Source organism: Marmota marmota, unplaced genomic scaffold, assembly GCF_001458135.2.
Source record: "Marmota marmota marmota unplaced genomic scaffold, marMar, whole genome shotgun sequence".
Lineage (NCBI taxonomy): Eukaryota > Metazoa > Chordata > Mammalia > Rodentia > Sciuridae > Marmota > Marmota marmota.
Genome location: NW_026005990.1, coordinates 188,054 through 209,414, shown reverse-complemented (window position 1 = coordinate 209,414; position 21,361 = coordinate 188,054). Strand labels below are relative to the sequence as shown.

At 42.6% G+C, this 21,361-nt stretch overlaps 1 protein-coding gene and 1 pseudogene across 1 annotated transcript; one reads left to right on the top strand and one right to left on the bottom strand.

Annotated features, from left to right (window-relative positions):
- Nucleotides 1–315: 315 nt before the first annotated feature.
- LOC107161051 (melanoma inhibitory activity protein 2-like) lies at nucleotides 316–2,399 on the bottom strand. Its single transcript, XM_048797610.1, is given in 3 exon segments — nucleotides 316–1,653; nucleotides 1,656–1,916; nucleotides 1,919–2,399. Coding segments are annotated over 3 exon segments (2,040 nt in total). The 3' UTR covers nucleotides 316–355.
- A 5,813-nt stretch (nucleotides 2,400–8,212) lies between these two features.
- Nucleotides 8,213–9,828, top strand: LOC125614699 (annotated as a pseudogene).
- Nucleotides 9,829–21,361: the final 11,533 nt, after the last annotated feature.

Here is a 21,361-nt window from a genome sequence, read left to right as displayed (position 1 = left end):
AATTCTGTTAAGCTTCAATTGGAGCAAAATTATAATCACTTGAGTAAAATCAGTTAGTTAAACTAAAAATGATAGATTACTTTTGAAGGCAGATACAAAATATTGTCAGGATTCTTGTTGTGCTTCTGGATGTTCAGGAGAAGGCTCATTTAAAGGTGGAATGAACCCTGAAGGGAACTCACTTCTACTTTTAGAATGTGGAGAATGAAGGGGGAAATTCAGCTCTTGGGGGGAAATAATGAGGAAAACACCACAGTCCCATTGGGAATGGAGGGGGTGGTGGGCCCAGTGGAAAATATTCTCGAGATGCTCCATACATGTTTCCTGAAGTGGTGGAGGAAAAAATGTCCTCTTCTCATGAACTGACTCTTGGATCAACTGGAAACAATGGACCTCTGATTGGAAGGAAAGGTGAGAAAGCAAAGCCAGAGCCAATTGCTTCATTTTCAGCAGGGAGAGATGAATCAGGCACATTGGAATCACCAAGATAAACTTTGGTATCATTTCTACTGTATTCCATTTCTGAAGACATAGGCTCATCCATTTTATCCAGAGGTGACACAGTAGAACTTCTGAGTTCTGCTGGTTCAGATGGTCTACCATAATTATAATAACATCCATCTTGCCTTAGTAGAGGAAGAAGTGGATCAGAATATGATTGGCCTGGTGGAGCCATCATCATCTTAGGGTTCTGTTCCCATTGAGTTGACAGAGACCCAATGTTATAACATGCTCTCTGAGGATCTCTTATCACAACATAGCCTGATTCTCTTCTTTCATTGATAACCTGAAGTCCCAGAGGATTCTCTGGGTCTCTTGAGCCTCTTCCTCCTACCCTTGGAAGCAAAGGTAAGAGTGTGAGTGGACCCTTCTTTTCCAAAAGAGGATCTCTCACTTCAGATGAAGGTTGACCCAATGGTGAGGGACCATTTGGGGAATTCTCTCTGCCAAAGGCTGCATTTGAATCATCAAGTGCAGAAGGATCTTTTCTACAGTTTAAATTGAATTAATTTTCAGTTAAGTTTTGTCTGTTGTGAGCATTTTGTTTCCTTAAATCATTGAGGTATCTTTCAGCACTCTGAGCTGTCAACTCATTATCATATGCTTTTTTCTCATAGTACATAATTGGCCCCTGATAAGAATGAATCTTTCTCTCCAATTTTTCTTCAAGATCTTTGACTTGCTTTCTATAGTTCTCCAGCTGTTTGGTTGCATGGCTGATGTTTTCCTTCATTTTGGAAAGTTTCTCCTCTTGCTCTACCCAGTAATTTTCATCTCCTATTAATTTCCTTTGGAGTTTCATTACATTTTCTTGATATAGTTCAATCATGACTTTAAGTTTCTGCTGCAGATTCTGATTCTCACTTTTAAATTGTGTATTTTTTGACTGCAAATCTGCTTGTTCTGTCTTATGATTTTTAATAATCTCTATAAGGTCTTCATTTGTTTCAATTAATTCAGAAAATAAAGTAAAAATTTGATTTCATTCTCCTTCAAAGGTTTTAAAAGAGGTCTTTATCTTAGAAGCATAAAACCATCCCTGCAAGTCTCCTTTTGGCTGATCCTCTAAGTGAGCACCAACACACTTCATTTCCAATTCCAAGTTACTATCATCTGTTAGGACTTCTCCAAGCACAGAAACCCAAAATTTATCTGCAGCAAATGTTCAGTCAGAAACTTAATGTGATTTTCTTTATCTCCTAGAATTTGTTCTGCAAGTATTTTTGAGTGTTCAAATGCCATTTTCTGTTTAAGGCCATTCACCTTTTCTTTCCATACTTCAACTTCTTGTAAAAGCTGTTTCTGACTTTCCTGAAGTTTGGGATTTTCATTCAAAACGTATTTTATTGCTACCTTAAATCCTCCTTCATTCATTTGAAATAGTCTCAAGGTTGTTTTATCTTCAGGTATTTGAGGGATTTTGATTCATCTTCTAGGGACTTAATCCTTTTTGATATATCCACCATCAATTCATCCAGTTGAGAATGTTTAGTTTTCTCTTCTTTTATCTCTTTCTCTAGAAAATGTATTTCATCCTCATGTTTAGATACCAACCTATACAGGTTTTCATAAATTGCCCTCAAATTTCCTGCTTCTATTGACTCCTGAATATTCTCTATAAGGTCTTCCTTTGTTTCAATTAACTCAGAAAATAAAGTAAAAATTTGATTATTTTCTCCTTCTAAGGTTTTAAAAGAGGTCTTTAACTTAGCAGCATAAAACCATCTCTTCAAGTCTCCTTTGTACAAGACTATTTCAAGTAGTCCACTTTTTTCTTCAATTAGTCCAGAAAGTTTTAGAGCAAGCTTTTTTCTCTTCTCATGTAACACCTGCTTCTCACAGACTGATAACTTCTCCACAAAAACAAGAGAAAAACAAAAAATCCAATAGCTGTACATATCACCAACTCCCACGGACAGCCATAAGAACTAGGGTGTGTTTCCATATCTTCAGACAAGGCAGACCCCAACCCTGATTACTTCTTTCAGGACCACCCCCAAATTTGGCTGAGGGGCAGCCATTGCCCCTCCATCAGGCTAAGGCTACTTTGGCTATTCCCTCCACAATAACTCCATGCCCAGCCATGCCAAAACAGGCTGTGGACACTCAGGCCTTTGGTCAGGAACAAACCTGCACCAGGCAACTGAACAGATCATTGTGAACCAGCAGGTGGGGTGGGGGCAGTGGGCATTGGCATGGGGAGGTGTGGTCATGGGCTCCCAGGGGCCTAACACACTCACGCTGCCTATCAGGGAAATTTTGTTGGCCCCTTCACTATGCTATGCATCCTGAAGCAGCACAGGTTCAAGCCTGTCCCAATCAAGCCAGAGAGGAGTACTCACCAGGTCACCCACCCATTCACTTGGTTTAGGCCAGGCCAAGGCATAACTTTTTATGTGCCATTCTGTACAGTCATAATATCACCCAGTTTGATGTCACTAAAATTCTAAAGCTCTGTAAAATTTTTAAAGAGCTAGTATATCATATATTTATATTTCTACCACCTACCCTTTTGTTTTAATTACTCATTCATTTCTCTCCCCTCCTGTCCCTTTCTTTTTCTTTCCTCCCTTCCTTCTTTCTCTTTCCTTTTTTTTTTTTTTTGAAGTGTTGGGGGTTATACTCTAAGGCCTTATACATGCTAGGCAAGCACTCTACAAATGATCTTCATTCCCAGCCCTATTGACACTTTCTATAGAAGTAATATAAATTATTAATATAGGAAAAACCCTTGTGTTAGACTATTTTAACAGTAGTTTTAGAAGAGTTGCTAACATGGGCACAAATCAGTTGTGACAAGTTATTTTTTAAAAAATACAGCATATGTAATGTTTTTAAAAAGAAGAAGCTTAAAACTTGAGATGGTTGTCATGTAAGTTTTTCTAGACTACTATTGAAGAGTCTTCAAAATCTTTTTTTTCAGATGTTATTTTCTTTTGCCTTCTCATAGAATGTAAAAACTTCTATGTAGGCTAGTTGTTATAAATGTATAGAAAAGAGAAGAATATGATATGACTCTTTGAAATGGACTTAGCTTCTGAAGGTGAATTATGTTTCTTTTTACATAAAGAGTTCATTGCTTGATATAAATAAAAGACATTCAAATACATTTTTTCTTCCTAGATATGCTTAATTGTTAATAATACAGAGCTAATTTTTGAAGAAAAGAACTCATAGAAGTCATCGCTTTTCTAAATGCCTCTAAATACATGAAAAGTTCAAAAGCATTATGCCAACATGTATGATTAGAATGATTATAATTCTATGGCAGAGCTATAACAATGTAAAATAAAACAATTATCCTGTTCAATAGGGTATGAAAGTTTAGAAACTTTTTGACAAATGTAATTATGTGAGGTTATGAATGTTAATTAGTTTGTAGAGAATATTTCACAATGTATATTCCTGTGTCAGAATCAAATTATCACTGGGCAACATATCACATACATGTAATCCTAGCCATTTAGGAGACAGAGGCAGGAGTATCACAAGTTCAAGGCCAGCCACAGGAATTTAGCCAGGCCTTAAGCAATTTAGTGAGACTCTGCCTTAAAACAAAACAAAACAAAAATACAAGTCCTTTAGGGGACATTTCAGATTGAAACCATAACACCAGGTACTATCTTGTACCACCTTATGACCCAGTAGGACTCAGAAGATGCCAGCAGCATGTTCTTGAACTTCCAGAGCCAAGAGCTAAATAAGTGTCTTTTCTCTATAACTTACTAAGGGTGATATTCAATTATAGCAACACAAATCTTACTAAGTTTCAGAGAGATTACTAGTCAAGGCATACCACTAAAAAGAAACAGTTCTGGGACTCAAACCAACTGTCTTCAGTTCCATAACCCAATAGAAGCAGTAAGCCATCAAGTAAAACACACAAAAAACAGGCTGCAGATTCCTCTTTACTTTCCATAGCTGTTTCTGTTTGGATGTAAATGTCACTAAATGAAAAGAGAGTAGCTTCTTTGCATCTACTGCACCTGTATCAACCTACTACTTTCAAATCAACATCCTGAGCCTTTTCCTTATCTGAACATTCAGCTCAATCATACTTTAGTAATACTAACACTAATATTCACTTATAGATTTATTCTCATCATTAAATGGACAGACAGAACAGACATCAAATGCTATTACATTCCTTTCCACTCTCCTTTACCCATTTTTAACTAGGGGGGAAAAAGGGAGAATTCTTAAAAATTATTTTTCTTTGAAGGATTATAGGATTGTGAAATGGCAAACACACTTTGATAGCATATCCAATAGTAATAAGATACTGAACCACAGCCAGCTAAAAAGTGAAGTCTGGGGAAATTACCATTGAGACTTTCCACTCTGCAATGTGGGCACCTGGTGTTACCACTTATTTAAACGTGAGAAATTTTTGCACCATTCATATCATCATTCTCCAGATCACTAGAGATAATGATGACAGATGCAGTACCCCATGCATTTCTTGAACACTTCCAGAGTTTAGAAACGCTATTTGTGCACTTTTCTACAACTTGAAATTTCATTTCCTACCAAAATTCTAGTACTGAACAATTTTTCTTTGTAAAATGAAAGCATTGTGTTGTACAAAATCATTAGCATCCTATATTTAGAAAATGGTAAGCTGGGTATGGTGGTGCATGCCTCTAATCCCAGCAGCTCAGGAGGCTAACACAGAAGTATTGTGAGTTCAAAGCCAGCATCAGCAAAAAGTGAGGTGCTAAGCAACTGAGTGAGACTGTGTCTCTAAATAAAATACAAACTAAGGCTGAGGATGTGGCTACGTGGTTGATTGCACTTGAGTTCAATCCCTGATACCACCCTCCAAAAAAAAAAAAAAGATTAGTGTTTCCTTTCTAACACATTTTACCCTATGAAATGGGGAATCTTCATTCCAGAGAAGCTACTGTGCATAATTTTTTAACTGAGAGATGTCAATTTGCTTGACAAAGGATTCACCATCACAGTACCATAAGGAATTTGAAGGATACATAAGAAGAGAGATTATATGGGCATTCAGGGAGTCCAAAGGATGATTCTTATGAAGCCCAGCAGCATCCATGAATCAAATATAACCAGTAAATTCTCTTATGATAAAAATAATTATTACAGTGGAAAATAACTATCCCTCTTGGTAAACATCACTGGACCTTCCCAGAGGTCCTCCACGAATCCCACACAAATTACTCAGACTACCCAACCTCCAGCACTGTGGCTGCCAGCTACTCTGATTCACTGATACTTATGCCAAAGCAGGTTGTAAAATATTTTGAATATCACTCCTGGGTATCATCAAAACTGCTTAAATAAAAATGTTTCTCACCCCTAAAAACTCATATATTTTTCCCTTGAGCTATTTGATAGTGTTTTCTTCCTAAGAAATACTAGCATCTGAAAGTAAGATCCAGCACCATAAAATGCATCTTTTTCCTATAGTAGGTTTTCATCAAATTACGCATGTTAAAATTTAATTTAGAATTAATTCACAGCCTGATTAAAGTCCTAAGCTGTGATGCTAAAATATTTTAAATTACAGAGCTATACGATTTGTACATGGATGGTGCAAAACTATATGTTACAACACAATTAAGCATTCATTTTTTGGAACCATGTATTATTAATCTCTTTTCTGATCTCAACTAGAATAATAATTCAACAATGATAGCAATACACAATATGACAAAAGAAAACTTTTGATTTTATTCCTGGAAATATTCCAGTTTATTAAACTACACTACAGTGCAGCACTTAGAATGCCCCTAAAAATTATAGAGAAGACCCAAAAATGTGACCATTTATCCTTTTGCTTAACTCTAAACTGTATGAATTGGTTACAAATGGGTACTATCCAGTCAGTAAGAGCTTGTCACTTGGAAAATGATTAAAATAACCATATAGATTTTTGAAGGAAACATAGCTGCATTTGAAGACAGAAATAAAAGTCTTAATTTTCAAAAGAAAATTATTAGCTATTTGTAAATTTACAATTCACTAAAGTAATATCACCATGATTTCATTACCTAAAGTATGTAACAGTGCCATGAAATTTTACTTGCCAAACAACAGCTTAGAACATAGCAACACAGTTAACAGTGTTTGACAGTAAATAATGGTACATAAGAAAGAGCCATGCGCAAAACAACTTGTCCAAACAGGAACAGTCAGAGCTCTGAAGACACAGGAAGACACACAGATGCCCAAGAAAGGCTGTTTCCATGAGCACAACAGGCAGACACACAGATCACATTGCACTTGGATTTCTGTTTTTAAGTTAAGATATGATGATAAAGCAGAAGGCCAACCCCAGGGGAGTCACAAATGAAAATCACTGACTTATCTCCACAAATATTATTTCCAAAACCTGTAAGAGCCACCATCCCACAGCAGCTGAGCACACTAAAATACTCCAGTCCAAAGTGTACTTTCCCCTTCTAGCTTCTCCCCCGTATTAGCCAGCATCTCCTGCAGGGTCTGCACCATGAGGAACTGCTCTAGCACAAAAGTACAGATGGATAGGTCCTGGGGGACATTCTGCAAAAAAAGTGGGAGAGCCATAAGTATGTCACCAGTGTCAAGCATCCAGGCGCCATCTACCTTGGTGTCTTCCAGCTGCTGTCACAGAAAGAGTGATGGTGCTTGCTATTTCTGCACTGTCAGCTGCCCATCACCAAAAGACACTGTCATTACTGCTCTTGTTTGAAGACATGCCATATATGGAGTGTATATCCTGACATGCACTGCACTGGAGCTTTGTCTGTAGTTCCTGTTGTTCTCTACAACAGAAACTATTACTACCACAAGAGAATAAGAAAACAGAAGTTAGGTCATTTTTCCAAAGTCACAGAGTCACAAAATAATCAAGCCAGGCTTGAAAGTTGGATTTTTCCAACTCTCACATATTGGTTTCAAACCTACCAAGCATTCTTTTAATTTAAAAAATAACATTTAAGGCTGAGCAAGTGGAAGGCAGTGGCATACTTTGTGTGTGTGCATGTGTGTTAGGGTGCAGCATAGAAGCGTCTTGGGGGCACAATGGCATCAGAGAAATAGCTAACAGTGGGCAAGACTGGACTGCACAAGGGGCCACAAACAAAGAGGATCAGTTAAGGCACAAGAGCAATGTCTGAAATGCATGTTACACAAATCATTTTAATAGCTGTACATATCTATGGACATTTCTGAAGACTCTTTCTCAGCACAGTAGATCAAGATGAATTAATCTGCCTTCTTAAACCTTTTGAAGTGTCCTGGGAGTCTAGATCACCTGGATGCTTCTGCAAAAGTCTTGTCTTGTCAGCACAAGTTTTGCAAATGATGTTTGCTGGTGATCCTAGGTTCCTTCAGTTGTTCTGAGTGGAGGGCCCTTTTTGGCTTGGGTGTTGAGGAGTTTCCCAGTGACATCCTGCTGGACAGGATTCTGGGAAGCATCAAGCAGAGGCCTTGGAAACCTAGCCCTGGTGGGAGCAGTAGAACCAACTTCACAAATGCATTCATGGCTCAGGGCAGCAGTATGGCAAATTGTAGCACAAATGATCTACAAGGTTCCCAGTATGGACAGCAGCCCCAGCTGCAAGCCTGGAGTCCCCCAGTGAGGGGTACACCTCAGTTACCATGTTCCAAAGCATTATATAACTATGAGAGTAAGGAACCTGGTGACTTGAAATTCACCAGAATGACATCATCATTTTGCGATAAGTTGATGAAAACTGGTAACATGGGGAAGTCAGCGGGATCCATGGCTCTTCCCCCAACAACTTTTAGCAGTCTATTCAACCATTACATCAACTTCCACCTCAGTGCAAAGAACTTTATGACTTTGAAGTAAAAGATAAGGAAGTGAACAAAGATTGTCTTCTGTTTACAAAGGATGTTTTTCTGACTGTAATCCACAGAGTGGATGAAAACTGGGCTGAAGGAATGTTGGCAGACAAAGTAAGCATATTTCCAATTTCCCACATTGAGTTGAACTAAGCTGCTAAACAGGGGATGGAATGGGATAAGACTCCCATGCCAGGAGTTGATGCTGGAGAAGGTCCCTCAGCAACAGCCCAGAGAAGCACTGCCCAAAAGCTCTCCAACACCAAGAAGAACACCAAAAAAGTGATTCTCCTTCACTTCCCTCACCATGGCAAACAAGTCTTCCCAGGAATCCCAGAACCACCACTCCATGGAGATCAGCCCTCCTGTCCTCATCAGCTCCAGAAATGCCACAGCTTCTGGGAGCATCAGGGGACTGTCTGGGATTCCTGCAGTGTCCCTTCTCAAGTTCATATGAGTACCACAGAGTTAATTGTGACCTCATTCCCAAGGAGCTCAGTGACAACTGGCTCCTCATTCACTTTCCTGTTGTATTTCCCCTAACCAGCTGCCCTTGGAACTTTGAATGCTCTCCTCTACCACTCCATCTCCTGGCTGTCACTGTCATCACCTCCACATCACCAGGTACTACTGCTGGTGTTGCTACTGCTGAAATGGGACCCAGACCCATGGCAGAATCCACTGTATAGTTTGCACAATTTCAAACTCAGACTCACCCCAGTGTGTATGTGGCTATCCACCCATACACTCCCAGAAAGAAAAAGAGTTAGAGCTGGGAATAGAGGAGATGTTTTTATTGTTTGAGCATTGCTAGGATGGCTGGTACAAAGGGATATCAATGCATACCACTGAGATTGGGGTTTTACTTGGCAATTATGTGGCATCTGTCACAAGGGCAGTGATAAATGTTACTGAAGCTAAAGTTCCTATGTCTACTGTGGGTCAGAAAAGTTATGGGATGACAAAGGTCATTCCCTCCACTGCAGGAGGGCCTTCCCAGAAGCTCTAGAGAAATGGTGTGGCTGGAATACCCAGGATTGTCCCTCCAGCTGTAGTGTCAGCATCTCACAACCAAATAAGTGCTCAAACTAAGGTCCTATTTCACATGCCTGGGCAGATTACAGTCAACCAGGACCACAATGCAGTGAGGGCAGTTGCAGCACATAATCAAGAATGCCCCACAACAGCACTGATGCCCATCCAGGTACAGAATGCTACCTTTATCTGTGGGCCTGCCCCACAATTTGTTGTCCTCCCCCTCCCCCATCACCAATGGCAGGCTGTGCTGCCCATACTGCTGCTGTCAGTTTCAGTCAAGCTGGTGCCTCCCTGGCCTGTGCTTCAGCCACTTCATTGACCTCCCCAAGTATCACCGCTGCCTCTCATTAAACCAAGCCCAGTTGCCAGACAGTGTCCTTTCTCCCTGGACTTCCCACAACTCCACATGGTTCTTCATCAGCTCGTGGGAGCAGGTCAGCAAGCAAACTGGACAAGGACAGTAAAATAGAATAACAGGTTTACTGAAGTTGCCTTCTGGTGCCACCACCAAATGGAAGCCCTGAGTATCCCCTTTAGCATTGCTTAAGTAGAAGTGGAGCTGGAAGTGGGGCTAAATGGTGGTGAGTTGCCCCTACAGGGAGCCATGGGCCCTGAGCTACCACTTGGGGGAGGCCATGGCAGGGCCAGCTACAGCCCCATGAACAGGAATGGCCCAGTCACTGCAGCACCAGTATGCACAGCCCTGGAACAAGGAGCTTTCCATCTGAAGACTAGCTCCCTGGACTTTGAAGTTCCATTGCTCCACCTCCTCATCAGACATGTTCCTCACTGGGTCCTGTCATGAATGAGTCTAGCCTATTGTTTGTGAAAGGCACTAGGTGGTGGTTTCCTATTCTCTCCAGAGTGAGGCAGAACTTGGGAACTTAAAGGAGGTATTATGTTTGTTAATAAAAAGTGAGAAGTTGGCTGGTTCAAAGGCACATTACAATGCAATGGGAAAACTGGGCTTTTCCCAAGAGGCCTTGTGGAAAAATTGGAGGAGGTAAACAACGGAAAGACTTAAAATCACATCACACAAATGAAGAGCACAAAACAGTCTGATGGAAAGAGCACATGTGTGGACTTCCAGAAGGTCAGGAGCTGAGCAGAGGGTTGGTGTGTGGCTCCTGAGTCTCAGCACAGCCACACCAACCAGCAAAGCAAAGCAGATGTCTGGGTTCCACCACTCAGTTGGAATTGTAATGTGTGCCTTGTACTGAGCAACCATTTTTGTGTTTGTTTGTTTGTTTTTCTTTTTTTATTTGTCTTTACAATGTATAACTAAAATGTACAATTGTTTACAAGGTTTAGCTAATGTATTTGCTCCTTTTAAAACTGAAAGGTTTTTCTAATAGAAAAACTCTTTGGATTATGATTTTAAGACATTGATTTATGAAATGAGAGCCAAGGAGTAGCTGAATTATCTCCTGTTTAAAGCAAGAGATTCATTGTGCTGTAGAATTCATCTTACCTCCCTCACCCCTGTTCCCCATCATTACATTTTGCTTCTTTAAAACAGTACTGGTGGTTCTCTAATTTAGGTTTTTCTCTTTGGGAAACTATACATACAACTCAGTATCAGTAAGGACCTGTGGTAGAGAGAAAAACTCAAGAAAAGAAAAGTTAGTGATTCTTTCTTTCTAGTTTGATCATGAGTCAACCTGAAATTTTAATCCTCAATTTAATTTTATGATTTTTTTTAATTTTCCGAGAATGAAACCAATGAAATGATGGGAAAAACAAAGCACAAGCATTGACTTGAAATGTATTCAGAAATAATATTTAGTTATATAACAGAAGCAGCTCAATTCATTGGTTGGAAAGTAGGCAACATTAATCTTATACTTGCTGTCAGAGAATGCCTATGAAATGTAATTTCCATTTTACCCCATGAACTGCATGTCCAGAACATTTGTAACATGTGGTGGTAAATGATATGCTTGTTTTTGAGTCAAATGCTGAAGAAACAATGTGCAAAATTTTCATTCATCCATTGTGGCTCTTTCTCAATCACCTTGCATGTCCAACAGTAACATGGATGTGCATGATGTATACATTTCATTGCAATTTTCTGCTGAGGTTAGTTTGCATTCAGAACTGAGCAATACAGGAGATGTAAAATAACCAGCATTCTCTACCCCAAAGCCACTCCTGACCAAGGTCTGCTGAGCAAACTGGCTCCCTCCCTAGCTAAGGTGTCCATCAGCCATCACAGGAGTCATGAATAAAAATGCTCTTTGTGTTCTCAGCAGACAGAAAGAAAGGAGGAGTTTATCCAGGAGGTGTTCCATGGAAGCTCTGGAAGTCTTGGAGGGAGCCAGTGTGCCCACACCTTACAACTGTGGCAGTATACAGCTGAGCCTAAATTTTTATATTTATATCCATTCTTTGTCATCGGCCTCTTCCACCAATTTTATTATGGTATCATATAGTTATGTATTTATGGAGTCTTGAGAACAAAAGTAGGGAAAGCAGCCTGGTAGTGAGGGAGTTACCACAGTTTTGCCATGGGAACTAAGTACTGAAATAATAAATTAAAAAAAACATGAATTAATGCTTGGAAATAGAAACATGGACTGAAAAGACTTCATCCAATAACAAAAGTGTACATCATGTTAAAAAGTTGTAGAATGTGGGGCTGGGGCTGCAGCTCAGTGGTAGCAAACTTTACTGGCATGTATGAGGCCCTGGGTTTGACTCTCAGCACCACATATAAAAAAAAAATTTTAAAAAGGTCTATCGACAACTAAAAAAAAAATGTACATGTGGTTGAAAATGAAATAATTCCTAAGTTAACCACTGATTTTATAAAAAAAACTGTACATTATGATCTGTGTGTTTAAGTTAAAAAAATATACTGGGATATCCATATAATATATGAAGTTTGGTGAAATAAACAATTTAGGTAAAAAAGATGATGCCAGCTTTCATCTGTGTAAGTTGACACCAATGTGTCATAATATACTGCATGGCTATGTGCCTCCTCTTTTCAAAACACAAACTGGTTACCCTTCTGCTCATCCTGACAAACATCATGTAACCTTAGGAAGAGAAAAGTCTCTAAGATAACCTCAAAGCAGTATCTGGCCTGCTGGCACTGGAGAGGCCATGTAAAATCAATTAGGTTTCCTACCAAGGTATCCATCAAACATTTGGCTTCCACAGATGTGTCTGCCTAATTCACATAAAAACCTATTGCAACAACTTCCTTGCTTTGGCAGCTACCATTACTCCTGCTGGCCCAAACTTCCCTTCCCCTTCCACACAGATCCATCCTCGTCATCTGGCATGGACCTCATGGTTATTATTCTATGCATGTTCTTAGCAACACCCCAGCTCCCAGACTCCTGTTCTTCCCTCACTGGCAAAACCCCAGTCCAGCTGAGTCCCCCTCAGCACACACACACACACACACACACACACACACACGCCTGGCTCCTGCTAAGGCTCCACCACGAGGCCCACATGCACTTTGACAATCTCACCACAGTTCCCAGACCAAGGCTCTCTTCTTTCTCTGGGGTAATTTTATGTCTAATAGTAAAATTTAATAGAAGAGTTACAGTTCCTGAAAAGAGGCAGGACCATGGGGGACCCAGACCTTTCAGGAATGAAGGCTTGAGCCTTCTGTGGTGTGGCATCTCATGACCAAGGGTAGCTATGAGGTATGAGGTTTGGAAAGAATGGATAGTGTAAGCACAGGCCACAGTCCCAAGACCAGTCACATGGGGACTGCAGTGGGGAGGATATCAGATAAGCAGACAGACACACCTGTCATTTCAGCCATCAACTGTCATTCCTGCCTGCTTTAACTGAAACTACTTCCACAATTGCCATGAGGGCCAAAAGATCCCCCAACAAGACCCCTCAATGCTTCACCCTCCTTGCTCCCACACTGCCATGAAGTTCAGATGACAAAGAGAGGGGCCTGGAAATCAGAGGTCCTCAGACCTGGGGCTCAGGGTTAGCTCACAATTCCACTGTTGGTTAAGTTGCACCCAACTGGCAAATGAACCATCAATCATAGGCTGTTTTAATGGCAACCACTAACTAAAAGACTCAGAAACAATCAGGCATCTACTGGGTATGTCCCATAGCACCCAAGATGGCCTCTGTGTTAACTAGGTCTCCCACAGATGCAGACACTCCCTGAGATACTGTCAGGAGCAGAGTGCTCTTGCTATCTGGAGCCCAGTTCCAAATAATTCATTGCATGGAGCTTGAAGTTTGATGATATAAAAAGCAAATCAATTTCCTGCCAGTTTTAATTCGATTGGGAAGCTGAATCACATTTAGTTGGTCTCCCTTCAGAAAGAGACAGAGCAAAAGGCATAGAATCCTCATCCATCAACAAGATATAGGCTTCTAAGTTCCTTTCTAAATTGAAGTCAATGGTGGAAATAGACAGTAAAATCTTGAGTGATGGCTCGTTGTCCAGAAGTAAGGGGAATTCACCCCAGGAAGAAGCCAGACTCGGGGATCATAGTTTGTGCCAATCCTCTGCAATTCAGACTGGCACCTGAGAGCACAGCAAATGCAGAGCATGTTCCAGGAGCTCAACTTTCCAGCCACCATATGGATGATCTACTACTTGACCAGTGATAGCTAAAAAGAGCACCATCCCTAGCCAGCAAGTCCCCATCTGGCAATTCCACAGCTGCAGACTCCTCCCAACACTATTCCAGTTTTTCTTCTACATCCCAGACTATTTTTATCAATTTTTTACCATTCATATGGGGGAAATGGCAAGACACAGGGTACCTGGTCTTTGCTTCTGCCCAGAGCATATTTAAGGAGCTGGTTCTTCCCTTCTTCCTCAGCCAGACAGCATCTCTCTTGTGAGCTGGGGAAAGGGTGAGCTGTCTGGGTCAGGGGCTGGACAGGGGAGGATATTTTCCTGGCCTCAGAGAAGAAAGCAGCTTGCAACCCCCTTCAGGAGTCCCCTTTCCTGGACATAGTCCCATGAGGGAGATCATGATCCAGGGCTGGATGTCCATGCATGACCAGCAGGACTTTAAACAATTTTAGGGGATAAACTATGGAACAAAAAGTTTCCACCTTTTTCCAGGAAATGGCTTAGAGTAGGCAGAAAGGGACACTGGGAAAGGACAGTCCAAGGTGGGATGGGGGAAGTTCAGGCCATATCAGCATCATATGGGTGCTTTGTAGTACTTTTCCATTTGCTGAGGGTTTTGTAGATATTGTATCTCATCTGAACAGGGTGGAAAAAGTCAAGAATGTGGTGTGGAAGTAGATAAGCCCAAATTGGGTTAGATGAAACCTCCTGCTCTCAAGTGGATGCGGTGGAGATGAGTCAGTGTTGGGATGTGGCCATGGAATGTCACCTTCCAGCGCTGTTAGCTTTGTCCCAGATACTCATGAGTGCTCACTTTACAGCTTACAAGGAATAATGTGTGCATAATCTCATGATAACATCACACAAAAACCAGAAAAATTTCTCACAACTTAGAAGACTGACACCCAAAGATGTTAAAAAGTTTCTCACAATCCAAAAGCTCTGAGGGCCGAGGCCTGCCAAGACTTCTGACTTTATTCCCAGGGAAGAAAACTTGAGGGTCAAAGGGGTGATTCTAGAAGCATAAGTGGGTGAATCCAATCCCACTGAAGACAGGGAGCAGAGGACCTGGAGCCAGCTGGCCAGCACAGGTGCTTCTTGGGGACTAGAGGTCTCTTCTAGTGGTAGTGATTTGCAATCCCATGACAGCAGAGCACCTACCATCCAACAAATTCCTGCCACCTCTCCTCTCAGGTGTTCAGAGCTGACAGGAAACCTTGGCTGCAGGACACTCTGGGCTCAGATCTCCTGAGGGCATGGGGAGAGGAGGGAGACATCCAGAGTGCAAGGGCCTTCAGCTTCCTCTCAGCACCTCCCTACACAATTGTGTAAAGTCCACGCCTGCCTGTGCATGGGAACTTGACAGTGAAGCAGGACAAAGGAGGGTAGAGAGCAGGAGGAGCCTCCCTCTGGGTGTCTCAGCTCACAGAGGGTGCTGGGCTCTCTTAGCCAGCCCTGGCCCCTTCATGCTCTCATAGATAGTATTTTTCATGAATGAGCCCTACAGTGTTGGCACCAGTACATGAGATAAGCCTAGCTCATTCCTGGAACTAAAGGAGAGGAGCTTCCCTTCTCATAGTGAAAGAAAGCATAGTAAAACTTGACCCAGGGCCAGCTCTGGGAAGGCAGCAGGGAGGAGATGGGCACAATCAGCCCAGATCTTATTCCCACCTCCACAAAACACAATTTTGCAATGATCAGTTTCTTTGGAATAACCACAAACTTCCAGTTGCCTGAATATTAACCTACTGTGGTGAATTGCCCAGAAACCTACCTTCTTCTTGTAACAGAGTATCACATTTATGGCAATGGAGGCTTGGCATCCCAACCAGCCTTTTTGTATAAATGGATATCTAGCCCATGTCATGCCATTTGCAAACTGCTTACACCCTGTGTTATTTGGTGGAGGCATGAGTTCCTGCTGGGTTTAAGAGGTTTAGGGAGAAAGTTTGGTGGCAAGGTGCTGGATTATTTGGTGGGAAACAAGAGACTGAGGGAGAGTGTGCAGCTAGAAGGCAATTGCTGAATGTGTGGCACAGAAATTGGAAGGAAATGGAATTCTCAGGAGGTTGCCAAGTAAGACAGGAAATGCCAGATTGAATAATTGTAGGGGAGGGAGATACCAGAGAGGTATGACTCTGAAGGTGTTTTCCCTTTTTGAAATTTTTTATTGGGATAAAGTTCATAATCCTAAAGTACACAAGTAAGCAATCTGTAGTATACACTTGGCCTCTGGACAACCATCACCATGTCATATTTAAAATACTTCCATCACATCAGAAAGAAGACCTGCACCTTTCACAGTCAGTCCCATCACCCCCACCCTCATCTTCCAATAGCTCCCCTACTTTCACTCTGCATGAATTTACCAGTTTTTGACATTTCCAATAGAGGGATCACAGCTATCCTTTCCTTTGACGGAGGTGCCTTTCTTTAGATGGATCACACTTATCCTTTGATGGAGGTGTATTTCTTTAGAGGGATCACACTTATCCTTTGACAGAGGTGTCTTTCTTTAGCTCAAGGTGTGGAGGAGCCCTGCAGGGCACGTATCACAACTATCTTCCTCATAAATTGGAATAACCCATATTCTACCTCTCTAATTCTCTCCATTGTTCTCTCCACTATTTATTTGTTTTGTTTTTCTGCTTTTTAGAATTGTGGACAAATGACATGGCTGTCTGCTGCTGCATAGCTAGCCCACTGGTCCCTGTGGTGAAGCAAACTGGCAGCAGAGTAGTAGAGCAAGGAGTGGTGGCCCCAGTAGAGTACAGGTGGCAAGCAGAAACTATATGCATGTAAACCCACCATGCAGGCATTGTTAATCAGCGTCCAGGCAAGTCAATCCATGCCCACCTACCACCCTTGGACAGCCAGGCCTGGGCCCAGTACTGAGGCCTGGGCCAGAATCCTGCTCCCTGCAGCACTGCAGTCCCATCCTAGCACCTAAAACTTCCCCTTCTGATGTGCCTTGTGGAAATGGAAGTTGAAGGGGCTGAATGGAATTCAGGACTCCAGAGCTGGCCAATAGCATTAGTGCCTTTCCAAGCTCTCATTGGCATAAGTTTGGACCATTAGCCATTACCCTGACAGGTCAAATCTGCTGTTGCTGTCACCAGCATCTTCTGTATTATGACAAGAGTTTTGTTTCCTTTCTTCAATAAATTCTATAGTTACATTGATTCATCCTGGTTTGTGGATTCCATTCTTCAAATGCACAAGATAAAAAGCCCAAATAAAAAAAAAATTGGTGGTGAGCCACTGGGATCTGCTGCTCTTCTTCTTGGCTCCACCTGCCAGCAACCATAGTGAGTTTGATTTTTTATCAAAGCCATGGACTTCACACACACATTTTTATCTCATTGTGTGGCCATAGTTCTCCAGAGTGTATACTTAGAAAGAGACTTGTTGGATTACATAGTAACTCCCAAGTTCCACTCCTTGAAGAGTCTCCCCTGATCTGACATAATGAAAAACTGGACTAATGGAGGTGGGGCATCTCTGATCTCCTTGGTGCCCCATAGCCCCATGTGTATACCAGTCTGGAGGCTCTCAGAACTGTTGCTTTTAGGGTCAACTGGAGGTTCCATTGTGTGTGTGTGGTTGGTGACTCACTGGCAGAAGTGAATGTCACTTCCTGGCTCCCTCTCTTCCTGGAGATCCAGGAGTGGGCTCAAAGTTACACCCTCTGATTACATGCTAGCCACTCTGGCCCCCAGCCTGGTCTTTCAAAAGCCCCTCATGATCCCCCTCTCAGGTAAAGCCAACAGGTTGTACTGAGTAAGTAGCCAGCCAAGCACTGTGCCTTGCTGCTCCCTTGTAAAGGGAAAGCATGTTCCATGGTGGGAAAGACCAAGGTACACATGAGACAGCTGTTACCACAATCACTCTGTCTCTGCTGCTGCCACCACAGTGCCTCTCCCAGGACTGGTTCAAGGGCCCCCATTGCACAAGCACCCGCTCTGGTTCTTCCACCATCTACTCCATTCAACCACCAAAGTGGTTCCTTCAAAGCATGTTACTTTATGTCATTCACCATTCAGAGCCTCCAAGGGACTATGTCTTCCCACCACCAGAGTCCTCACAAGACCTCTGGAGCACAGAATGATCTGGCCCTCGCCGCCTCGCACCCATGCTGGGCTGTCTCGGACTCACCCGCCTGTTGCCCTGGCTCCCCTTGCTCCTCCAGCACTTCATGCACAACCTCACTCAGGAGCTGCACAGGGTCCCAAGGTCCCCTAACTAGCCCTGTGACCCCCAGAACCCCTGCCTTTAAACTGTGTCTCACAGAACCCCCTGCCACCATCACTGTGCCCTCCAGGAAACCCTACCTCCAGCACTGCCTCCACAGGACCCACAGTCATCCTGCCTCTTTCTTCAGGTTTCTGCTGTTGTCAACTATCATCATATCAGTGACCCCTGGGAAGTGTCAAGTTTCTCTCTCCATGCACTCTCTGACCCCTTGCTAGGTCTGACTATGTCCTTCCAAGTTCATGTGCTGGAAACCTCATTCTGGGCAACAGTTCTAGGAGGAGGGATCTTTAAGAGCTGACTGGTCTGTGCAGGCTCTACGCTTCTTTCTCTTCCTTAGCCTTGGCCTTGCCAGCCCTAAAATGTGAGCCAACTAAATTTATTTTCCTTATAAATTATCCAGTCTGTTTACGTGTGGTTACAACAGCGCAAAATAGACTAATATACACTTAACCTGGCGTACAGTACTAAGCACTTTAAAAGACACTACCCTGTTACCTGCATGCTTGCTTAGGCCTCTCTCCCCAGAAATGAGAGCAAGGACTTTGTTTTGTTACTGCATATGTACTCAGTGTCTGGTGGATGTTCAGAAAATATTTGTTGATTATTTAAGTCCCTCTATGACTGATATAGGCATTGACACTCCATATTTATAAAACAAACAAAGAAAGAAGAAAAGAAAGAAAGAAAGAAAGAAAGAAAGAAAGAAAGAAAGAAAGAAAGAAAGAAAGAAAGAAAGAAAGAACACAGGAAGTGTAATGGCCTCAGCAAGTTCCTTATTATTAATTTGACCTTCAGAGATAAATAAATGCAAATTCACAACACAGATAGTTTGACAAGACAGGAGAAAGTACAAAATAAATAGTCATCATTAAGACTGCTTGGTAGTCTAGACATCCTGGGGTAGTGAGAGCTTGTAGTCAGGCTGCCATATGTCCCCTGTGACTGAGTTAGTTTCAGCCCCCACAGGCCTGAACCTGACTCTGACAACTACTTCCACTCAGACCTACTGTCGTAAGCAGCTCCATGCACACGTCAAGCAGCTGCGCTCTCACCAGGCTCTGATACCCTTTTCTGTGTGGGACATAAATACTGCCTTATGCAATATAATGTAAATTTATTGATGGGAGAAACTGTTGCAGTTGCTAATGGTTTAAATCATCTTTTTTCCCCTCTCAAGTTCTCACCTACTCAATGAAACTCTGCACACTCACAAAACTGTGGAACAAGGAATGTTATGAAATATCACTAAACATGTTATTTATTGAGACACTAACAGGAAGAGTCTGTTAAACTGGACATTTCCATCTGTCCCATGAATGTCCCACTTGAGGTAGGCAGAATGGCAAAGATGGAAAGCATGTGAATTTGGCAATCTGAAGACAGTTTCTCAGGTTTTAGAATCCTTACAGTTCTATGCCAGGTTTGGAGGACACAGCAGGGTGAGAAGAAGGAGCCATCACATTCCTGGGGCCATGGGGGGAATATGCCTTCTGAATACACTCTAAATCAGTGTGCACAGTGTGGTGGAGACTTTTGACTCTTCCATTCTCCAGAGTCAAACACCTTGTGCCTGGCTCACAGCTCCTCAGGAAGTATTCCTTTAGTGCCAGCACCTGGCAGGTGCTTGCCTGCTGCTGATACATTAATGGACAGTGGTTCTCCAGGTGCCTGGAGCCTGCCATGTCTGTTCTATGGTCCCTTCACACACAGGGAAATGAGTGACAACACCTTTGAAAAGATGTTGCAGGTGTCCAGTCCATGCCCTGTGTATTGAGCAAGAGACACTCTCCAGCAGTCACCTGAAGACAGGTAGTCACTCTGAACCTATTTCCTCAGATCCCAAGTGAGAGATGGAGTGGGAAGCCTCAGGTCCTTCTGGTTCTAGTCATCTCCAATAGGAACCATGCAAATCTGGATGGTGAAGAGGAGCATTATTGGCTCTTATTAGCCATGAAATTACAAAAATGGACTGACTGGTCAAGAAGCAATATAAGGAAAATGCCAGCTACACATTCAGAGAAAAACTCAGAAAATAGACACTTTCTTTCCATGTAGACAACGGAAAAATTTGCTAACTAATGAGGATCTTCACAACAATTATATGGATGGTTCCTCAGGTTCCAGGGTCCTTACAAGTTGTAGGCCAGATATAAAAACACACATGGAAACAATCTAAAAATTAATTTTAAAAAACTAGTGGATACACCCAACATTCTGTTATATTTGTCCATGGTGAAGAGGACTAAAATGGGTCCAAACCACATGGGTTCAGCCTCATACTGCATGTTCGAGAACCAACCAACGAGATCTGAAAACAAGCCAAAACATCAGAAATAAGACATGGCTTTTTACAATCTGGCCTGCATGGTGGGTGTACACCTGAGTGCTTTCCTGAGTGCATAGAAAACAGGCATCAGTCAAAGGCCACTGGAAAACAAAGGCCTTGTTGGCTCCCTGGTGTGCTATGCTTTCTGGTTGGCAGGGTAGTGGACAGCTGCCTGGGTGGCAGGTGAAGATGGGCCCTCCACAGGCCCCCATGATGAAGAGCCTTCTAAAGGCACAGCAGGATTCATCCCATAAAAGAGGATGCTGACCTCCATGCACGGTTCCAAGCAGGTAAGGTCAATGTCGGCAGGGCAAAGTGTTGGGCTTGAGTCCTGCAGGGCAATGTGCCACACAGACTCTGCTCTGGCTCCTCATCTTGCCTTGGCCACTTGTGCAAATTTCTGTGGGAGGCAGTGGAGGAAGGAGCCCATGGTAGAGCTACCTTGAGTCCTGTGTGATCAAGGCCAGCCCCAGGGAGAAGGAAGCCATCTTGCAACAGCAGAGGACACGGTAGCCAGACATGGCCCCACCTGGCTGTCTGAGGCTTATCCACAAATAGCATGGACCTGTCAGGGGCCAGGAAAATCCCAGCTGTGTACATCAATTGCTGGGAGAGGCAGGTTTTTTGAGTGTGAGAGGGAGTGAAGTGTGACACCTCAGTAGCTTTAGGTCCCATCCTGAGGACCCAGGGACACTGGTGTCCTTCGTAAACCCTCATGGAGAAGCAGCCTACAGAGATTTCAGGGCTTTCACAGTGCTTTGCTCTTGCTCCCATCTGAGATCCTCCCTGTGCCTGCCTCTCAGGAGAGAGCCACTGTTCAAGGCAACCCTTAATCTAGATCTGCAGAACAG